Source organism: Phalacrocorax aristotelis, chromosome 8, assembly GCF_949628215.1.
Source record: "Phalacrocorax aristotelis chromosome 8, bGulAri2.1, whole genome shotgun sequence".
NCBI lineage: Eukaryota > Metazoa > Chordata > Aves > Suliformes > Phalacrocoracidae > Phalacrocorax > Phalacrocorax aristotelis.
In genome coordinates, this window is record NC_134283.1 from 1987269 (window position 1) to 2007575 (window position 20307).

The 20307-nt window shown below is 64.8% G+C and overlaps 1 protein-coding gene across 5 annotated transcripts in view; it reads left to right on the forward strand.

Annotated features, from left to right (window-relative positions):
• CBFA2T3 (CBFA2/RUNX1 partner transcriptional co-repressor 3) overlaps positions 1-20307 on the forward strand; it is a 30662-nt gene that overhangs the window by 4324 nt on the left and 6031 nt on the right. Inside the window, exons 1-5 of one of the 5 annotated variants that reach the window (XM_075101161.1) lie at positions 4832-5295; positions 16279-16425; positions 17860-17937; positions 18939-19180; positions 19576-19665. In XM_075101161.1, coding sequence (XP_074957262.1) covers positions 16305-16425; positions 17860-17937; positions 18939-19180; positions 19576-19665 — 531 coding nt within the window. In that variant the 5' untranslated portion in view covers positions 4832-5295; positions 16279-16304. Of the gene's footprint in view, positions 1-4831; positions 5296-6204; positions 7037-16278; positions 16426-17859; positions 17938-18938; positions 19181-19575; positions 19666-20307 lie in introns of those variants that run through there. The other 4 variants (XM_075101159.1, XM_075101158.1, XM_075101162.1 and 1 more) reach the window with 4 other exon arrangements.

Sequence of the window (20307 nt, forward strand, 5' to 3'; positions counted from 1 at the left end):
CGGGGGGCTGGGGTTGCCCTGGCGGCAGCATGAGCCAGTGGCACCCACCATGTTGCCCCGGCCATGTGTGCCACCCCGATAGCAGGCGGGGGGTCATGTGCGTGGGCAGATAGGGGCCCGGATGGTGCCTGGTGGTGACCATTTCCTGCAAGGGCTGGTGCCAGTTGCCCTCATCTGCCATCTGTGAGCACCTCACCTGCTGGCACGCGCATGCCAGGCCCCAGTGGCCCCCCCTCACCCTCAGGCCATGCTTTGGGGAGCCCTTTTGTCTGGGGCAGGTCCTCAGCAGCTCCCCGAACCACCCCGCCGCAGCCTCTCCCACGCACACCCAGCAGGGATGGAGGACATCCCCGTAACCAGCACCCACAAGCAGAAGTGATGGGTGATGGTACCAACCCCCTCCCGTGGGACTGAGACACCCGTGGGGGCGGCACTGGCCGGAGCAGGGAGGGCAGGCAGCGGTGGGCGCAGGGCAGGATGCTCAGCGGCGGGAGATACCGGCTCCTCAAAACAAAGGGAGCGCGAATTGCCATGACATGTGCAGTTAATCCCCGCGCCGGGGTTGTTGCACGCTGCGCCATCAATCACGCGCCGGCGTGACCGACACCGAGTCATTACAGGAGTTTCCACCCTCTCTGCTGGGTGGGAACCGGGCTGGGCCCCATCCTGCCCCAGCTCCAGATTTGCTGGGGGATGCATTGCCAGGCCCTGGGCTGGGCTGGATCCAGGCAGCCTATCGGGCCCTGGCAAGTGCTTATCTCCCAGCCTGGCCGTTGCTTTCCCACCGCAGCGCAGAGGGGCCGCCGGCTCTGCCGAAGTGGGGCCGGTCCCATCGTCTGCCCCAGTGCGCCGCATCCACCCCATGTACCTGGAAAGCAGAGGGAGGGCGCGTGTTTCACTGCCAGAACTGACCCCAGCGATGCCAGAGCACCGCTCCATCCCCATCCGTGGGACCCACGCGTGCAGCAGACGCGTGGCCGTGGGGCACATGGCAGCACCAACCAGCAGCCACCAATGTGGGCTGGGCAGGGAGTGGGCTGGGTGGGGGGGACACGAAGGGGTTAACCCGGGGAAGTTCGTTGACTCTGGGCAATGATTTAAACCAGACAGAAAGGTTCTGTCATCCATCACGCTAACAGCCAGATCATTGTGTTTTAAAGTGTCTGTAATTGCAGCAATACGGAGACGGGGAGAAAGATAAAGGCTGGGAAGATGCAAATGCAGGAGGGGAAGCACCAGACCCCTGCACCCCGCTGGGATAAACCCGGGGAGCCCTGGGGACAGAGCGGGGACAGCCACAGGGACAGCCGTGGGGACAGCCCGAGGGTGGCCCAGGCGTCCTCCTGCCTGCCCCAGCTCGGCTGTGGCACAGGGCGGGTGCTGGGGCATCCCCACTGCAGGTGGGAGCACCCACAAAACAGCGCAAGCAACCAAAACCAGGGACAGGCGTGGGCAGGGAAGGATCCAGTGCAGGGGCTGGACTCAATCCCCTTTACTGCAAATATTACTTTTATATTACCTTTATCTTGCAGCAGCTCCTTCCTTACCCCCGGCTTCGCATTAAGCGGCACTTTTCACCCCATCTCCTCCTTGTCGAGGTCCAGGGATCCCCGGGGACGGCATGCAAGGGATGGTGAGATCCTACCCCAGGCATGCAAGGAGGCGGCCGTGGGCACGGCCACAGCCACGGCCACGGGCACAGCCAAGGGTGCCGGGCTTTGTCCCAGCGGCCGAGGCCACGTGCAAGCACGCTGGCAGGGAATTATTAACATTCAGACGAGGCCCGCTGAATAAAGCGAGCTAACACAAATGTTTATTTTCACAGTAGTGAATTATGACTTCAATAGACTAAAATTACAGGCTGCGTGCGCGGAATAGAAACGAAGCAGACCCCGCCACCCAAACGCCGCCGGGGGGGGACACGGCGTGGTTCCCCCCTGCCCGCGCCGTCCTGCGTGGGCTGCGGTGCCTGTCCCGCCGCTGGGCGGGCAGCGCTTGCCCGCGTGGTGGCCCTGGCCTTGCTCCGTCTTGCCTTGGCTGCAAAGACCCGGTGGGCTCATGGCCGCACCGCTTGGCCTCAGCTCAACCACCTTGGCCGGTGCCAGGTATTTGATAGCATCCGTCATCTACACCCCAAATTAAACAGGAGCCGGGGAGGTTGCTTCTCCCAGCAGGTCCCCGCGAGGTGCCCATGGGCAAAGCGTCGGCAGGTCAGTGGGGGGTTCGGTTGCTGCTGGGGTCCGGCTGGGCTCAGGGCACAGCACCAGCTGGGCATTTACAGGCGGGTTTTGCCATGTATTCCGTGGCCTGCACCGCATCGGGATGGATGTGGGACAGCCTGTTCGGCTGAGAGCGTGGTCACCCCCGTGGTCATATCCCTGCTCTCCCAGTGAGCAGCCAGAGCCCAAAGGGGCCTTGTTTGAGGGGTCTGAGCCCCCCCCCCAACTGGGGCTCTGCTTTGGGAGCGCTCTCAGGCCGCCTTGGTGATGGCTGGCGCTCCGCGACACCTCACCGTGAACGCTGGCGGGGGGGACTGCGCCGTGCACCGCGTGTCCAAACGAGCACACACCGCTGGCATTTGCATGTGCCACCCGGTGCCGCCTATGCAAAGCCGAGGGGGCAGCGGGGCGGGCATGCAGCTGTGCGCGGGGGTGGATTTTCCTCCGCTGCTCGTGGGCCCTTGCCAGCGGGGCCGTGCCGATGGGGCCACGAGAGTCACCCGTGAGAGAAAGGTCCCGTAGGGAATGAGGGCAGCACGGGGAGGGGCAGGAACCGGGACAACCCCAGTGCTTCAGGCTGGGAAACGCAGGCAGGCGGTGCATGCAGGGTGCACGGCGGCAGGGTGTATGATGCCGCCCAGACGCTGCGCAGCGTGCGCACACCGTGTAAACCGCTGCAGACGCAAAAGCTGTGGCGATTTTCGTGCTCCCCCCAGCACAGGCAGTACAACAGCGGGGCAATCCCCCGCCCTGTGGGCCTCCCTCTGGGAGTGACGGATGCAAAACCGGAGTTGGAGGTCGGGATAGCCGAGAGCGGGGTACAGGGGACTGGGTCGGGGTGCTGCAGCAGCAGTGGAGTGAGGCTGGGGGGGAGCTTGGCTTTGCAGTGACCACGCAGCGGTCATTTAGTGGCTGTGCAATGGTCACGCAGCAGCCACACAGCAGTTGTGCGGTGGCAGCGCGGTGCCTACGCCATGACCAGGCAGCGGCAGTGCCGTCGGTCACGCCAGGGCTGTGCGCTGCCTGTACAGCGGCCGTGCAGTGGTTCTGCAGCGGCAGTGCCACCCAACAGCCCGGCAGCAGTCGTGCAATGGCCGTGCGGTGGCGACCCGCCGCCTGGCAGGGTTGCTGCGGTCCCCAGAGCCTGAGCCCTGGGAAGCGGGTGAGGATGAGTAATACAACAACCATACGGGCGGCAAAGGCTCCGCACAGCAACTCGCAGAGGGAAGGCAGCTGCCAAGCAGAATAATTACGCAAAGAGGCAGGGCTTTGGCTCGCAGGGAAATTAGCAGGGCTTGCGTTACCCGGCGCACAAGCAAGCAACAACATCGTAGTAGGACTTGGGGGGGGGGGAAGGAAATTTTTAATCCCCCCCAGCTGGCACTGAGTGCACAGGAAGGGCACGCCAGGGACCCGGCGTGGGCAGGCAGTGCTGCAAATGCATGCACTGCTGCCGTTCACCGCTGTAGAGGAAGGGCCCCGCTGGCATTCCTGCCATGCCGGCGCCATGCAGCCACCCTAGGGAGCCCCGCTGAGGCCAAGCGGGGTGGGGAGCACCCCAAGGCCAGGCCAAGATAGGGATGTGGACTGTTGAGGGCTGTGCCCACGGGCCTGGTGGTTGTGCGTGTGGCTGCTCCCATTGCAACCCCAGTCCTCGGGCCTCCAGAGAGGGAAGAAACGCAACCACAGCTCCAGCCCCACGCAGCCCCCCAGCCCCTTGCAAACACACCCATATCACTCCAGCCCCTTGAACGTTCCCATGGCCCCAGACAAGCCCTGGGCCCATCCCCCTGCAGTCCCCTGACCCCACGCCAGCTCCCAGCCCCTTGCAGCCCTTCAGAACATGAGCAGACCCCCCCACCCATGCAGCATCCCCTGGCTTTGCAACCCTCAGTCTTCAGCACCCCCAACCCCTTGTGAACCCTGAACCTTTTGCAAACCCCACCCCCCTGCAGCCCCCAAGACCCGTGCACCCCCTGCACGGTCCCCCCCACCTCCCCGTGCAGCCCCCCGCCTGCCATGCAGCCCTGTGTCCCCGTGCAGTCCCCCGGTGCCGTGCAGGCCCCCCTGTGCCATGCCGACCCCCACGGTGCCTGTGTAGCCCCACGTCTCCATGCAGCCGCCCCCGGTGCTGGGCAGCCCCATCTCCCCGTTCAGCCCCATCTCCCCGTGCAGTCACCCGGTGCCATGCAGCCCCATCTCCCCGTGCAGCCCCATATCCCCGTGCAGCCCCCCGGTGCCGTGCAGCCCCCCCGGTGCCGTGCAGCCCCATATTCCCGTGCAGCCCCATATCCCCGTGCAGCCTCATAGCCCCGTGCAGCCCCCCGGTGCCGTGCAGCCCCCCCGGTGCCGTGCAGCCCCATATCCCCGTGCAGCCCCCCGGTGCCGTGCAGCCCCCCCGGTGCCGTGCAGCCCCATATTCCCGTGCAGCCCCATATCCCCGTGCAGCCTCATAGCCCCGTGCAGCCCCCCGGTGCCGTGCAGCCCCGTCTCCCCCACATCCCGGCCCCCCCCCCCGGCCGCGCACCCCGGGGGGCCCCGCTCCGGTGGCGGCGGCGGCGGGGCGCCCCCTGCCGGTGCCGGTGGAGGCCCCGTCTAAGGCAGCGGCGCGGGCGGGCGGCGCTCACTCCGGGGCGGGCGGGCGGCAGCGGCGGGCGCTGCGGGCGGCCCGGCCCGTCACGGAGCGCGGCCGCGGGGCTCCCATGGCCGCGACGCGGCGCCGGAGGATGCGCCGCCGGGCAGCGCGTCGGGGGTGAACCGGCCCCGCGGATTTACCGGCTTCTCCGTCCCCACCCTCCCCCGCTTCTCCGGTACCCCCCCCTCCGGGGTTGGGGGGGGGGGGGGAAGCGCCTCGACCCCCGGCCTGGCGGCCCCCGGCGGCCCCGGGCGCGGCGAGCGGCGGCGGGCAGGTGCCGGGGGCAGCCGCCGCCGCGGGGCCGCGCTCCGCCCGCGCCGGCCTTAACGGGGCTGGGGCCGGGGCCGCCGCCGGGGGCCGCTGCCGGCTCTGCCCGCTTCTGCCGGCCCCGCCGGCCCCTGCCTTGGGACTTACCTCACGCCTCCGCCGCACCTCAGGACGGTAAGTGCCGGCCGTGCCCGGGGGATGCGGATGGGGTGGCTCCCGGTGCCCAGGGAGGCTCCCAGGGATGAAGGGCTAGGGATGCTCCCGGTGCTCGGGGGATGCTCCCGGTGCGCAGGGGTCCGGGATGCTCCCGGTGCCCAGGGGATGCTCCCGGGGCGCAGGGGAGTCGGAGGCTCCCGGTGTCGGGGAGAGGATCCCGGTGCTTGGGGGTTGCTCCCTGTGCGCCGGGGAGTCGGAGGCTCCCGGTGCCTGCGGAGGCTCCCGGGGATGAAGGTCTGGGGGTGCTCCCGGTGCGCAGGAGTCCGGGATGTTCCCGGTGCTCGGGGGATGCTCCCGGTGCTCAGGAGTCCGGGATGCTCCCGGTGCTCGGGGGATGCTCCCGGTGCGCAGCGGTCGGGGACGCTCCCGGTGTCGGGGACGCTCCCGGTGTCGGGGATGCCCCCGGTGCGCGGGGGACGGGGATGCCGCCAGTTCCCGAGCCAGCGCGGTCCCCGCCGCCACCGCCGTCCCTCCGGCTCCGTTCTCGGCCGTCCCCGGGACGCGCCGCGGCGGCGGAGCGGGTCGGGGCGAGCGGGTACCGGAGTCGCCGTCCGTGCGGCGGGCAGCGCTCAGAGCCGTCGCCGGCGGAGGCAGGGAAGGAGCGCACCCCTCTCCCCCTCCCCGGCAGCCGCTTTCCGAGAGCCGGGGCCCAGCATCCCCGGGAACCCACGCGTGTCTGTGCTCCCCCACCGCAGCAAACCCTCCCCCGTCGTGGCTTCCCGACTTCTGCCCGGTGGGAGAAAACGTTTCCACCCCTGCATCCCTCCTCCTCGGAGCGCCAACCCCACCGGCTCCACATCCCGCTCCGGCTGCCGCCGATTTAGAGACGGAGCCGCAGTTTCGTGGCGAGGAGGAGCTGATCCACTCGGGAGAGTTTGTGGGAGGAAACCCAGGGCTGGTCTGGGAAGTTCCAGCCACAGCGGCATAATTCTCGGTTTACACGCGAGGACACGGATCTGTGCCGGTGAGGCGCACCGTGTCCTCACGCGTGCCGGGGGGGACGGTTGCATTGGATGTGGATTTGGGAAGGAAGGCTGGCTCGGGGAGCCTCCAGCTCTCTTGCCTCAGCGCTGCCCTGCTTCTGATCCTCGCAGCCATTAAATCAGCGTCCAGCTCCCGCTTTCCCTTCGGAATCGCGTGAAGTGGCGTTTGCTGGCGCGCCCGGCCGCCCACTCCGGCCTGGCTTTGCCAAGGCGATGCCACCGGTGTAGCCATGGAGCGAGGCCGGCACCGCGCTCTTCCGTGGCTCCTCCGTGACGCTGGGCCGGGGCACGGCCCGCTCGCCCCTTCGCTCCCCCGGCGCAGCCCTTGCCGCTGGATGGTGCCTTCGGATACCGCAGAGCGTTTCTCTGGTTAAACGCACCTTTTGTTGGATTTTTTTTTTTCCCCTCCCCTATTAGCCAAGAAAAACTTTGCAACTTTCCTTCGCTTTCAGAGAGGAGCTGCTGCCGCTGCTGGGTTTCATTTTGTTTTTTTTAATTTGAGGTCACGTGCACATTGACAGTGTCTTTGAATCTAAGCGATGGTCTCGGCTCGAGCTTAGAAAGAGCTTTTGAGCTCTTCCCTCTGTTGTTTTCTCTCTGTTCAGGAACAAAGAGATTTTTCTGCCTTTAATTAAAAGGAATATTAATTCTCCGCTCCATTGTCGAGCAACTTGAAGACGCTCTGCAAACATCCGTCTGCTCGGCACCGCGGCGGGGTGAGCTCTGCTATGGTACAGGGCATGGAGGTACGGGGGAACCCTCCCAAAACCCCATGGCAAACGCGGAGCAGGGGCCAGGGAGGATGCTGACAGCCCCGGCGCCTGCAGCCCTTGGGTGAGGAGCCCCATGGGGCCGAGCTGCCACCCGGGGCGGGTGCTTGGGTCTCCGGAGGTGGATGAGGCAGGTCCTTGCGTGGCGTGTTTCCATGCAGGGAGAAGTTTTGAGCATTGCTTTTGCTGCGGTTGGGAAGGCAAGTGGAGATGAACTTGGCTCTACAAAGGGGTTTTTCCCTGCCTGCTGCCTCCCGGCAGGCCGGGCCAGTATCTGCGCTGGCAGGTAAGGTTTTACCCGGGGACAGCCAGATGTCGGGTGTGTTTCGTTTGAAAAACGTGTGATTTGCAGATGTTGGCTTGTAGGGAGGAAAAGCCAAGACGTGTAAGGGGGAGAGGCCGTTCTCCCGTGGCGCTGGGTGCCGGCACGGGGTGGGCGCTGGGTTTGGGCAGGGTAATGGCGAGGCCTCGTGTGGGTGCAGGATTTGCCTCTCACATCAGGAACTTCCAGGGTGCAGGATGGGAAAATACACCAGTGCTTGGCCGGTATTTGCGTTGGGAGGGTTGAGCAGCCTCCCAGCCTCTGCCCGTGGCTGTGGCACGCTCGGCACCACCGGGCTCTGGGGCAGCTCCGTGGGCAGCTCTTTGCTGACATCCCCCACATCCCTTCCCCAGCTTTCTGCTTCTGAGCCACGGTTGTTCGCAGGCATGGAAAACCCCAGGCAGGGTCCAGGCGGCGTGGCTGGGCGGCGTCCGGCTTTGCCGTGGAAATGGGCTCTCGGCTCTGCTCGCTGCCGGCAGCCAGCTTAAATCCCGGGCACGGTCTAGAGGCAGCGCGGCTCCCCACCCGCGGCTGCCCGGGGAAGGGGTGCGGGGTGCTGCGGGGTGCCACAGGACCCCCGGGGAGGAGCGGCACCCCTTAAATATCTGTTATTATGTCTCTTAATGGGGGTCAGTTGGTTGCCGGTGAGCGGGCTGGGGAGCACAGGGCTGCTGGTGCTGTGGGGCAGGGAGCCGAGCCCCCCTGGGGGGGGACACACCAGCCTCCACCATCGGCACTGACGCTGCATCTGCCCCTGGCCGGACCAGCACAGCGTGCCCAAGCTTTTGGGCAAATCAGGGCCCGATCCTGCAAATGGGGCTCCCTGGGCCCTGGGAGGGAGCTGGGGCAGCCTGCTGGGCTGAAATGCCGCTGCTGGGGGCGAGGGGACGCGGGTCGGATGCTGCAGCCCCAGCTTGTGCTTTCCAAGCTGGAACATGGGCAGGAGCTGAATTAAGCTGCCCCACCAGGCTGCGGATGATGCGGGGGGCCCCAAGCTGGGGCCAGTCCTTGCAAGCTTCATGATGGCCGGTGCAGGGTGAGCCCAGGCTGGTGGCACAGAGAAGAACCCTCCCTGCCAAGGCGATGCTGGCGCTGCTGCCATTGCCCACTTTGGGGTTTATTTTTAGATTTCCTGAAGCTTGTTTTCTGCCGTCCCTCCCAGCGTGCTCAGGCTCCCCAGGGGCAACCCCACCTTGACAACCAGCTTTCCTTTGGAAGATGCTGACCAATATTTCCAGAAAGCATCTGAGGGATTTCCTGTTTATTTTGAAAAATTCTCATTAATATTTTTTCCTGTGTTGTTTGATTCAATCTCACGTGGGCAAAATTGCCTTGAAATGGAGCCCGCGGTTAAAAAATAGACAAAGAGTCAGTAGCACAGCAGCCCAGAGGCTGTGGGGATGCACGGCTGGATTCGGCCCCCCCCCCGGAGCCATCACCGTCCTGGCGTCTGTGGGGCAGGATCCAGCCGGAGGCAGGGGTCCCTGGGGACCCCGCAGCGCCTCGGCGTTCCCACGCTGCAGGAACCTCGCACAGAGCTCCCCACCAGCACTGGCATGTGGAGGGGGATGTTTTCCCTTCCCCAGCCCCTCCCTGCCTCCAAAATGCCCCGAGCCCCTTGGCTGCTCGTGCCACTTGTGCCCGCTCCAGCCTTCAGCGCCACCGCTGGGCACGAGCATCCCCATGCAAGCGGCCGGGTGGCTGCAAGAATTTCAGATTGGGGTGTTTTAGCCTGAACCTCTCCAGAGCACCCGTCTCTGCAGCGGGGGCGTCGGGCTGGTGTTGGGGTGCCCCTTTGGCAACGCGTTGGTGAGTCGGTTGTCCTTCCGGCACGGACGCACAATGATGCGCCCGCAGCCCTTGCGCTGGGGAGGTGGTTTGCAGCCGAGGTGTGGGTGTTTCCCGGGTGGGGGGCAGCTGCGGCCGGCGCTGCTGGGGGGGCCAGCCCCAGCCCCATGCTGCCCACGTGCCTCCAGGTGTGCCGGGCTGGCCACGGCACTCTGTTTACTCATGGTGTTTAGCCAATATATTTAATTTCCAGGAGTGTAAGGCAGCTGGGGAGCAGTGAGGGCGTGTGTGTGCCCACATCCTCCCACCGCCCAGGTGGAGCTGCATGGGGAGGGGACCCCGCTTCCCGGCCTCTCTCCACGCCGGCCGGCCATGTCGCCGCCAGCCGCTGTTGATTCACAGGCTCCGACGTCAAGTCCCAGGGCTGAGCCCGAGATGCTTTTACAGGCAAGGCTGAAATGCACAAAATGTTCGACTTGTAAAATATGTAGCGTGAGAAAATAGCCTTTTCTGCTCTCCTCCTCGCTGCCGTCGCTCCCCTGCCCCATCTGCTCGCTTGGAAAGCTTCCCGCAGCCGGGGGGGGGCGCGAGGGGCTGATGGCGCCCAGGGTCCCTCGGCAGTTGCCGCTGGCCCAGCTCGAGGGTGGCATCCACCCTGTGCCGCTGTGCCCACGTGGAAGTGTTGCCCCTTGGCGGCAGGAGGGTTCCCGGGGCAGCTCAGGCACCTCAAGGATGCGCTTGGTCCATGAGGATGCTCCTTGCGTGAAGCCTCCTCCACCCTCTCACCCTTCCCGCGTGCTTCAGTGTCCTAAGGTTTCTTGTCCCCGGGGACACGTTTTGAGAGTAAACATGGGGTCGGTGCCGGGAAGGCCAGCCGGACGGTGCTGTGGCCGCCCCTGGCACGGGGGATGACACAGATGGTGTTGGTGCGTCCCTCGGGGCCCAGAGTTTCCGAAACAGGGTGGCGTGGTGCCTCTTGGGAGGGTGCTGGGAAATACCCCCGTGAGGCAGCCGGGCAGCGCCCGGCCGGGCCGGGAGGGAGCCGCCACGCCGGAGCTGGCCACGAGCCACCGTTTTCACCAACCACCTTAATCCATCATTATCTGGGCACATTTCGGATCCTTGCCAAGAGCAAGGTGGGAAGGGGGGGTTGTAAGCATGCTTTCCCTATTCCCCTGCCATGCTTTTTGCTGCCTGTGTGTAATTAACAGAGTAATTAAAAACAGGATGAGTTAATTGGTATTCATTTATGTGGCAGATGTTTTTAATTGAGATACGAAACAATTTACCTGTTTACATAAACAATAGCAAATGAAGGCTTGTAAAACAGAGAGGGCGCTTTTTTTCCCCCTTTTTTTTTTTTTTGGTTGTTGTTTTGAGGAAAATCAAAGCCGTCTCCCTCCTCCCTGGCCACGCCGGCTCGGGGGGAGCGGGAGCCAGCTGGCACTGCCTGTGCAGAGCCCGGAGCCGAGGCGGTGGGGTTGGGTCCCCGGCCGGCTGGTTGTGGCTTGAGATATGGGGTTTGTTGGGTTTTGGGGCACTTGGGTGAGCGTGGCCCTGGGTGCCGATGTCCCACGCAGAGCCGTGCCGTCACTGCATGGGGGAGGTGGAAGGGGACCAGGAGTCAGGGTCCTCACCCACAACCGCTGCCCTGGGGCCGAGGAAGGAGCGTCGCCCGTGGCGTATCCCCTGGCAGCGCTGGACATCCCTGGGATGCTGGCACCGCTGGTGCTGCTCATGTGGGAAAAGCCAAGCAAATTGGGATGTACCTGAGCATGATGAAACCCTCTTTAGACCCGGCATTGGGTGGGTGGGGAGCATCCCAGCCCAGGCCAGAGGCGTGGGACCCATCCCAGGACACCCATGGGCATGGCGAGGATGGCGGGGGCAAAGGCTGGCTCGCCGACGGGTGCAGAGGGCTGCCGTGGCGGTGCAAGGATGGCAGGTCCCGCTCAGCTGAGCAGCCAAACTAAACCGTGGGGGCAGTGGCCAAACGCGGGGGCTGGTGGGCGTCATGGCACAGTCGCCCATGGTGGGCCAGGCTGCCACCATCCTCCCGCCTGGAGGAGCGGGCCAGGGCAACACTTGCACCGCTCGGGGCATGAACATCCTTGCGAGTATCCCTGCCTGCAGGCAGGAGTGCAGGCAGGGCCCAGGTGCCTGGCAGGGCTGGGCCCCGCTGCCTGCACTCCCCTGGCACCGCTGGGCACGTCTGTGTCCTGTTGTCCTCGCAGCAGCCATCACCTGCAGCGAGAGCTCCCTGTGCAAGCGCCTCCCGGGCCTGGAGCTGGCCGAAGCCGGGTTCATTTACACATTGTGCAAAGGATTTAATTAACTGGATTCCCTTTTAAAAGGCTTCATTTGTGCTGATGAGTGCTGGGGTTTGGACGATGCTCCCCTAGCCCGGCTCCCCAAACTGCGCACACGGGACACGTTGGCAATGGGATAACTGCTGGGGGTGGGCAGCATCCCTGCAGCATCCCTCCAGCATCCTGCAGCCGCTGCCCTGCTCTCTCCCCTTCCGCCTGCAACTGGGGATGAGCCACCTCCAAGCTTCGCTGGCACCTACCCGCACCGCCACCACGTCCCTGGGGAAGGGATCAGGATGGGTGCAGGGGAGGAGGGAGACGACGGTGCCCTGCAGCTCCCACCACCTCTGCCGGGCTCATGCACGTGGCCGGCGCTGCTGCCTGGCCGCCGGCGCTGCGCGCTTCCCTAACGCGCTCCAGCTGGGACGGCTCGGTCCCTCGCCATCTTATCGGGGAGTTGTTCTTGGCCCCCGTGGCAGCAGCAGCTGAGGAGCAGGAATGCTTGCCTTTGTTTCGGAGGCAGCCTGGCTTTGGGAGACTGGAGACGTCGCCTCCAGCATCTGGATTTCATTTGTGGCCATTTGGAGAGCATGAAGGATGCTGGTCTTTTAATTCCCTTTTAACCCCTTCCTTGCCCAGGAAGCTTTGCCCAGCCTGGGAGGGGAGGGCTGTGGGAAACCGGAGATTTCCAACGGCCACAGGCAGGGCAGCTCCTTGCCCTTTCCATCCCTGGGGAGGTGGAGAGGAGAGCGGCTAGCCTGGGTGCTCCACAGTCATCAGGCTCAGCCCGGGGATTGGAATATCGCCTATCTCCATCCCCAGCTGCTCCGTAGCCCTGCTCAAGGCTGCAGATAGCAGGGGCCGCTCGCTGCCCGGGGAGGACCGGTACCCTGGGCTGGGGCACAGCCAGCAGCAGCGGGATGGGCTCCCCAGGACTGTGGGAAACAGCAGACCCTGGGCTGGGCCGGCTGCCGAGCTGTGTCGCTCAGCACCGGGCTGCTTGCTCCGGGGCGCTGGGGCTGCTTATCGGTGTGCGTGGCTGCACAGCGCTGCGCTTTGGTGCCTGCCAGCACGTGCAGCTGCAGGATGCCGTGCGTTGGTGCCTGCCGGCACGCGCGGCTGCGTGGCGCTCTGCGTTGGTCCCTGCTGGTGTGCGTGGCTGCAGGATGCCATGCCTTGGTGCCTGTCGGCGCGCACGGCTGCAAAAGGCCGCGCGTTGGTGTCTGTCGGCATGCACGGCTGCACGATGCCGCGTGTTGGTGCCTGCCAGCGTGTACAGCTGCACGGTGCTGTGCATTGGTGCCCACGGGCGTGCACAGCCACGCGGTGCCATGCATCGATACTTTCCAGCACCCAGCGCTGCCCGCTGGGGAGCACAGGGCTGAGCAGACCCCCTGCCCCAGCTCTGGTGGGAGGCAGGGGACCGGCTAACAGACCCCTTGCAGCTCTCCTACAGCTTCCACCCGGGAAAAGCGATGCACAAGCTACAGCGAGCGATTCAGGAGTTGCTGGTGCCTAGTGGGGTGACAAACCCTGACCCCTGCGGTGCTGCCGGGGCGGCACAGGGCTGGGTGCCACGGGCAAGCTGGGCTTTATCAGCCAGTAGTGGCCGTGCTGGTGTGTCACCTCAGCGGGGACTGTGCCCGGGCCGGTGTGCCGGGGGTTAAACCCTCCGGTGTGACAAATGTGGGGCTCAGGGTTGCACAGGGGTGTGCAGGGTCCGGCATCTGCTGGCCCCAGGAGGTAGGGTGGGGGACGCCTGCTCCCGCCAGCCAAGGAGAAAATACTAATCCTTTTATTTTTATATTATTACTTATTCATCTGGGCTGCACAGGCCTAATGGAAACCAGATGGAGGAAAACAGACACAGCCCCGAGCGGCTGGGACAAATTACCCCAAAGAAAGAAAAAAAAAAAAAAAGAAAAAGAGAAAAAAAAAATTCCAGCAGAGTTTGAGTTGTGCTGGGGAGTTGCTTTTTGGAGGTGCTGCCGGGAGACTGCACTGTGCCCCCCAAAACTCCCTTCACCCGCCACAGAGCATATCCCATCCTGCAAAAAATCCATGGCTGGATCCTGTGGGCATCCCAGGCTCTATTTGCTTTGGGCATTTCTGGGCTCGGGCACTGAGAAACCCCATCAGCTTTGGGGCCATCCCTCGTCCCTGTGCCCGCACAGCGGTGGTTGGGTTGCAAACACCTCGGGGAAAATTTATGACTTAGAGAGAAAAATAAAAGACAAGAAAAAACACAGCCAGGCCCCATTTCTCCGCGTGTTTGCTCAGCTTTGTGGAAACTTTCCTCCCGACGGGAAGTTGTGGAAAAGCCGTGTTGGTGCCAGAATGAGTGTATCCGTGTTTTCCCCTCAGTGTGGGCATGCGTACAGGGCCAGGACAGCGGAGGGGGATGGGGATGCAGGCAGGGATGGGGATGCGGGTAGGGATGGTGCCAGGGATGCAGTCAGGGATGGGGATGCAGGCAGGGATGGTGCCAGGGATGCAGGCAGGGATGGGGATGCAGGCAGGGATGGTGCCAGGGATGCAGTCAAGGACCATGCAGGGTTGCAGGCAGGGATAGGGATGCAGGCAGGGATGGTGCGGGGGATGCAGGCAGGGATAGGGATGCAGGCAGGAACCATGCCGGGATGCAGGCTGGGGTGAACACCTCGCAGCCTCCTCCCTCCCTGCAAGCAACGGCAGAGCCAAACCCACCAGTGCAGCCCCTCCACGCTGGGAGCCGCGCAGGCAGCTGGTGCAGGTGCACTTACCCAGGCAAGCTGCCACGCTGTCCCCAGGCTGCTGCGGCTTGTCCTCATGCCCAGTGGCTGTTGCGTGGCGAGCCGGGGCCTCAGGCCGAGCACACAGGCAGTTGCAGCGTTGCAGACATGAAGAGCATGTTGCAATGCCTCACCGCGCCGCGCTCGGTGTGCGATGCCAGCAGTGCAAACCCCAGGCTTGGAGGGGGTGAGAAGGGCGAGGGACGGCAGCGGTGCCCATGCAGAGCCCTGCGTCACAGGGAGGTGCTGGCCCTGCCCGCTGCGGGCAGGAGGTGGCAGGCAGAGGCGATGCAGGTCATGCTTTGGTGAGCTGGGCGGCTGGCAATGCCCTGGGGGATGCTGAGCCCAGGAGGGATTGTGCGGGCACCCAGTGGATCAAGGTACTTCAGCTGCTCAAATGCAGCCACCCGGTCCAGGTCACACTCTGTGCACACTCGCGGCTTGTTGTCTGCTGTCGGGGCTGGATCCTGCTCTGCTGATTGACGGGGGAAGCCTGGAAGGCTGGAGAAGCCTTGCCCAGAGGCATGTCCATGAAAAAGAAAATAAAAGGTGTTTTTCAAAACACACCATTTATTTGGGCAGGCCCTGTAAAGAAACTGTTGGTTTACAGGACCAGTTGCTGCTTGGTCTTGGGGTTTCTCCTGGGGCTGGAGTGGGAGAAGGGAGCGAGGAAAGAGAAACTGGAGCATGCACATCCAGGCATCTGCAGGGATATGGTGCGTCCTGGGAGGCTCAAACCCCCAGCGTGGGGATGCTCCCATGGTGCCGGAGCCGCCTGGGAGGATGCTGTGGGACCACAGCGCTGACTGCCTGGGAGTTCGGCCGTCGCTATTGGCAGTGCCATCTCCTGGTCCTCCGCACATGGCATCGGCTGCAGCCCAAGCCCCGATAACGTTTTGCTCGGGATGACGCCCTGGTTTTATTTAGCCTGGACAATGTGCTCTTGCAGGGTTCAATTAATCTCACAACAGTTGCGGTGGATTAAGCATGCATATTAGATTAGTGTTTATCAGCCATGCCTGGCGGGGAGCATGCCGGGGCGCAGCGGGGACCCCGGGGCCGGGGGACGGCCAGGGCAGCCGCTTCCTTCTTTGGCTGGGGCCGGCGGCAGCGGCGGCACAGGCTCGGGTGCTCTGACAGACCACCGCAGCTGCCCGCACTTGTGGCCACCCATCACCGCCCGCCGCGGCAGCCGTGGGGCCAAAGCCTTGCACCGGGGCCGTGCCGCCGTCCAGCGGGGACGGTGCTGGCACGCTTCTCCCGGGGATGCCGCTGCCGGGTGTTATTTAGGGCTGCAAGCGCAGAGCAGTGGGAGGGAGGCAGAGATGCCTGCGGGGAGCCCAGGGCGGTGATGGCGGGGAGCCCCGCGCTCCCTGGTTTGCGGGATCCGGTGCCACGCAGGGCTCCCCGGGGCTGCGGGAGGACAGCTGCTGGTGGTTGTGCAGGTCCTGCCGTCGCCGCTGCCACCGAGCGCCGGCCGTAACAAACCCATTATTTACTGCCTGTGCATAATCCCTGCCTGGGATTACGGCAGCCCTGCGCATAGCTGCCGGGGACGGCGAGGGGTTAGCGGGCAGCTGGGGATTCCCGAGGCGTGGACAGGTAACCCCTGGCAGGGGGTGCCAGGACGTCACAGCGATGGCTTTGCAGGGACACACGTGCTGTTCTTGTGCTGGGCCAGGCTGTGCCCCGTGCATGGGGCAGAGCGGTGCCCTGCCCTGTCCCCGCCACCCTGCATCCATGCCGGGCACAGGGCACAGTCCCCACCGTTGTGCAGATGCACGGGAGGTCGGTCACCGTCCTGCAAGCACATGGGACGCCAGGCACCACCCCTGCTGCCTGAGCTCTGCCTGGGGCGAGGGTTGCTGCCATCCTGCGCCAGGCAGCGGAGATGCCCAGGCCAACCCAAGGTCCCCGAGGGTCCCCTCTGCCCCCAACCCAACCCCTGTTCGGAGGAGAAGTGCACCCCGCTCACTGCCCTGTGCCCTCTCCCTGCAGATAACGTGGAGACGCGGGCCGCCACCATGCCCGACTCGCCGGCGGACGTGAAGACGCAGTCCAGGTCCACGCCACCCAGCATGCCTCCGCCGCCACCGGCCGTCACGCAGGGAGCCACGCGCCACCCCTCCTTCACGCCAAACACCAGTGAGTACCGGGCTGCCGGCGGGAACGGGGCCGGGATGCCAGGCAGGGAGGCTGCCTGGCTCCCTTCGCCTCCGGGTCACACGCTGCACCCGGGACCAGCAGCGTCCTCAGGCTCCTGCACAGTGCTGGCCATGCCATGGGGTGGCATTACCCATCCTTGCACTGGAGGAGAGCTTTGGGCTGCGTGCCCCGAGCCCCAGGACATGCACAGGCCTGCGGGGAGCACCGCGGCACTGCCCTTCGCCAGCAGTGCCCTGTGAGGTGCTTGGGGACAGGGACGTCCTGGTGTCCTGCTGCACGGTCACTGAGCGGTGGCACAGAGCAGCACGTGCCCCCGGGCACTCTCGCCTGCATGTGGAGGATGCTGCGGGCTGGGGGAGTCCCCGTGGGTCAGAGATGGCCCCGTTGGGGGTCCCGGGCATGTGGGGACCTGACCATCTGCGTGTGGCACCCGGCAGTGGCAGGGGAGCATCACGGCCAGCCGCAGTGGCAGGGGTGTCCTTGCCCTGCCCAGGACGCAGCACGGTGGCATCAGGGGGACTTGGTGGGGACTCGAGGTCCGAGTCCTCAGTTGCTGTAGCGTTGTTGAACTGGGGGAGCCCCGACGCGCTGGTTGCACTGGTGGGATTGTTGCACGCCTGCAGGGCTTGCACTGGGGATCGGTTGCTGTGCCGGTGTCACCGTCCCGGCATGTGGCCAGGCAACGCAGACACGTGTCAGGATCCGAGCGGGTCGGGGCCGAGGCTGGTCCCCCCAGCAGAAGCTGCCGTGGCCATAGTGGGGGTTACTCCGGCTGCTCCAAGATGTGTCCCAGGCATGTGCGTGCACAGGGGTTTTCCTCATAGCTGCTTCTTGCTTAGAAACCCCCGTGGGGAAGAAAACACCCCTAAAATGACACCCTGTGCTGCAGCCCCCCGACTGCCGCTGCGCCCTGCCATGGCCCCGCCGCCCTCCCGGCCAGATGCTCTCTAATTAGAAATCCGCTTGCGCTTGGCTGCACTCTGTGGGGTTTTGCTTTTTAATCCGAGCCCTGCAGCAGATGTGGCATCCTGGGTTCGGCTTGGTGCGGGACGCAGAGCCGGGGGTGCAGGCAGCCTCTGTGCCGTGGCTCGGCACGGAGCGCGACGGTGTTTTCGTTGTTCTTGGTCTCAGGGATATGTTGCAAACCTCGCATTGCGCTGGAGCTGTGCGGGGTGGTCCCGAGATGCGGGGGCCGTGTTAGGCAGCCGAGCATCTCCCCGAGCCCTCCCTCCAGCTGTGTTGGGATGCAGGGACCCGGCTCCATCCCTGGCACACCTGGGTCCGGGCGGCTTCGCCCGCAGCACGCATGTCCCCGCCGTGCCCGCTGTCAAGGAGCGTTGCCTGCAGGGAACCCTCCAGCCGAGAGCTGCCCCCTCTGCTCTCTCATCATAGCGTGTTTTATTTTGCTTGCAGATCGAGACGCTGGCCCTCCGACGTTTCTGCCTCGCGGCCGTTTTCATGGTTGCTTGAAATGGTCGATGGTCTGTCTTTGTAAGTAAAATGAAACATCCGCTCTCATGAGAGACCCGAGCCGCAGCCGCAGCCCCCAGGGAGGCGCAGGGTCCCGTGGGGGGCACGGTGCCACAGCAGGGGGCTTGGGCAGGGTGCGCTCCCCCACGCCAGCCCCTCGCCCTGCCCTGGTGGGTCACGGGGATGCGAACCCCGGCCCGGCCGAAGGGACATGTGCGACGTCTAACTTAGTAACGCACCTGTCGCGGGAATAAAAGCAGTTGTGGCCGCCGGGTTATTTTCGGCACCTCTTTAGCGGGCGGATGATACTGCCCGGCCGGAGAACGAGCAGGAGCCCGCCAAAGCAGGCAGGGTGGTGCAGGCACTGCAAGGTTAGTGTGATCCCAGGAGCCGGGTGCCCGGTACGCTGTGGGGAGAGGCGCGGTGCATGCCGGGGTGTCGCGGAGCAGCGCGTGGTCGGGAGCCGGGATGATGCGTGCCGTCGCCCGTGTCGGCCGTGGAAAGGTCCCTGTACTCGTGTGGTCTCTGCAGAGGGTTGGCGCAGGAGTGAGGAACCCGCCACGCTGCCTGTTGGCACCCCCAGATGTCCCCTGCTGCAGGGTGCTCCGGGGAGCTCCTGTCCTCCCTATCTGGGCAGCAGGGCCAGAGGCGCTGACGTGCTGGAAGCCAGGCTGGGCTCCGTGGAAGATGGCTCGTGACTTCTCCCTGGGGGGTGCTGAGCAGCTCCCAGAGAGGCAGGATGGAGCTCCTTCTCTTGGCTTGAATGTTGAGGAGCAGGATCAGGCCCTCGGTGTACTGGGGCATTGCACCCCATCGCTCCCCACAGCCTGCATCTGCCTCCTGCAGTGCCAGGAACCAGCCCAGGATGTGGCCCCAGGGATGCAGCAGCATCCCGCAGGCTGCCGGGGGGTGCTGGCCCCGCAGTACCCAGCGGGAATCTCGGTCCCCCCACCCCAGCCTTGTCCCTGCGGTGCCCAGGTATGGCCGCCCACTCTGAGCTCCCGGCCCTTCTCTCCTCGCAGTGATGAACGGGAGCAGCCACTCGCCAACCGCCATCAATGGGGCCCCATCCACCCCCAACGGGTTCAGCAACGGGCCGGCCACCTCCTCCACCGCCTCCCTCTCCACCCACCAGCTCCCGCCAGCCTGCGGTGCCCGGCAGCTCTCCAAGCTCAAGCGCTTCCTCACCACGCTCCAGCAGTTCGGCAACGACATCTCCCCCGAGATCGGGGAGCGGGTGCGCACCCTCGTCCTGGGGCTCGTGGTACGTCTGCCGGGCACGGAGTCGGCCCCAGGGCTTGGTGGGGTGATGCCCCATCTGTGGATCCTGGGTTTTCCTTTTTGGGATGGAGATGCTCCTAATTGGGAAAAAAAGAGAGGGTCCTGTTGGTGCTGGATTGACCTAAATCCTGGAAAAATGTGGGCTGTTTTTCCAGCATCTCCCAGGATCTGCACAGCACCCTGGGTGGGCGCGGTGCAGGGTTGGGTCCCCAGCAAAGCCTTGAGCATGGTTTTCCCTTGAGCATGATTTTCCCTTGAGCATGGCAGACCTGGCAGAGGAGCAGAGACAGGGGAGAAACAGCAAAGCATCCCCCCAGGGGGGTGCAGGGTGGGCGGGGGGCTGTGGCTGGCGGTGCTGAGCCCGGGCTCTCCCCGCAGAACTCCACGCTCACCATCGAGGAGTTTCATGCCAAGCTCCAGGAGGCCACCAACTTCCCGCTGCGACCCTTCGTCATCCCCTTCCTCAAGGTGGGTTGCCCAGCCCGGGCACTGCGGGGACGTCAGGGTTAGCGTTGGCATCGCCGACAAAGTGGGATTCAGGGGGGATGGCTTTGGGGTCGGGGGTGCCCGTGTCCCCCCGGGCACGCGTGTCCCCCTCCTACACGCCCAGCCCCTCGCACGTGTGGAGTCACACAAGGCCGGGGCTGTTTGCAATAAAGCGAGGGGTTTGGCCCAGCTGGTAACCATTTGCAATTCATTAAAAATCCCCTTTTTTTTATTTGCCTTTTAATTTCGTGCTGACTCTGCACTGTCACCCTGCTCCGAAGGGATTCGCCGACTGTTGGCACGCCTGGCAGCACCGGTGCTGCCGGCAGATGTTCAAGCCTGGCGTCGCCTGTCCCTCGTTAGCAGAGGAGTAATGAAAAAGTGCAAAAAAACCAACCCTTTTCCACCTCTGCCTCCCCAGGCCCCTGGAGCCGAGGTCCACGCTTGCCGCAGGAATCTGCCTGCGAAGCTGCCGGAGCGATTTGCTCCTGGCAAGGGAAGGCAGAGCCGAAACACGGCTGGGCTGAGCCGGGGCGGACGGCAGAGCCCCCTTGCCCTCCTGCCCAGGGTTTGCAGGGGAGCTTGGGGTCTGCGGGAGCAGGGGGACGGTGTATCCCCTGCGGC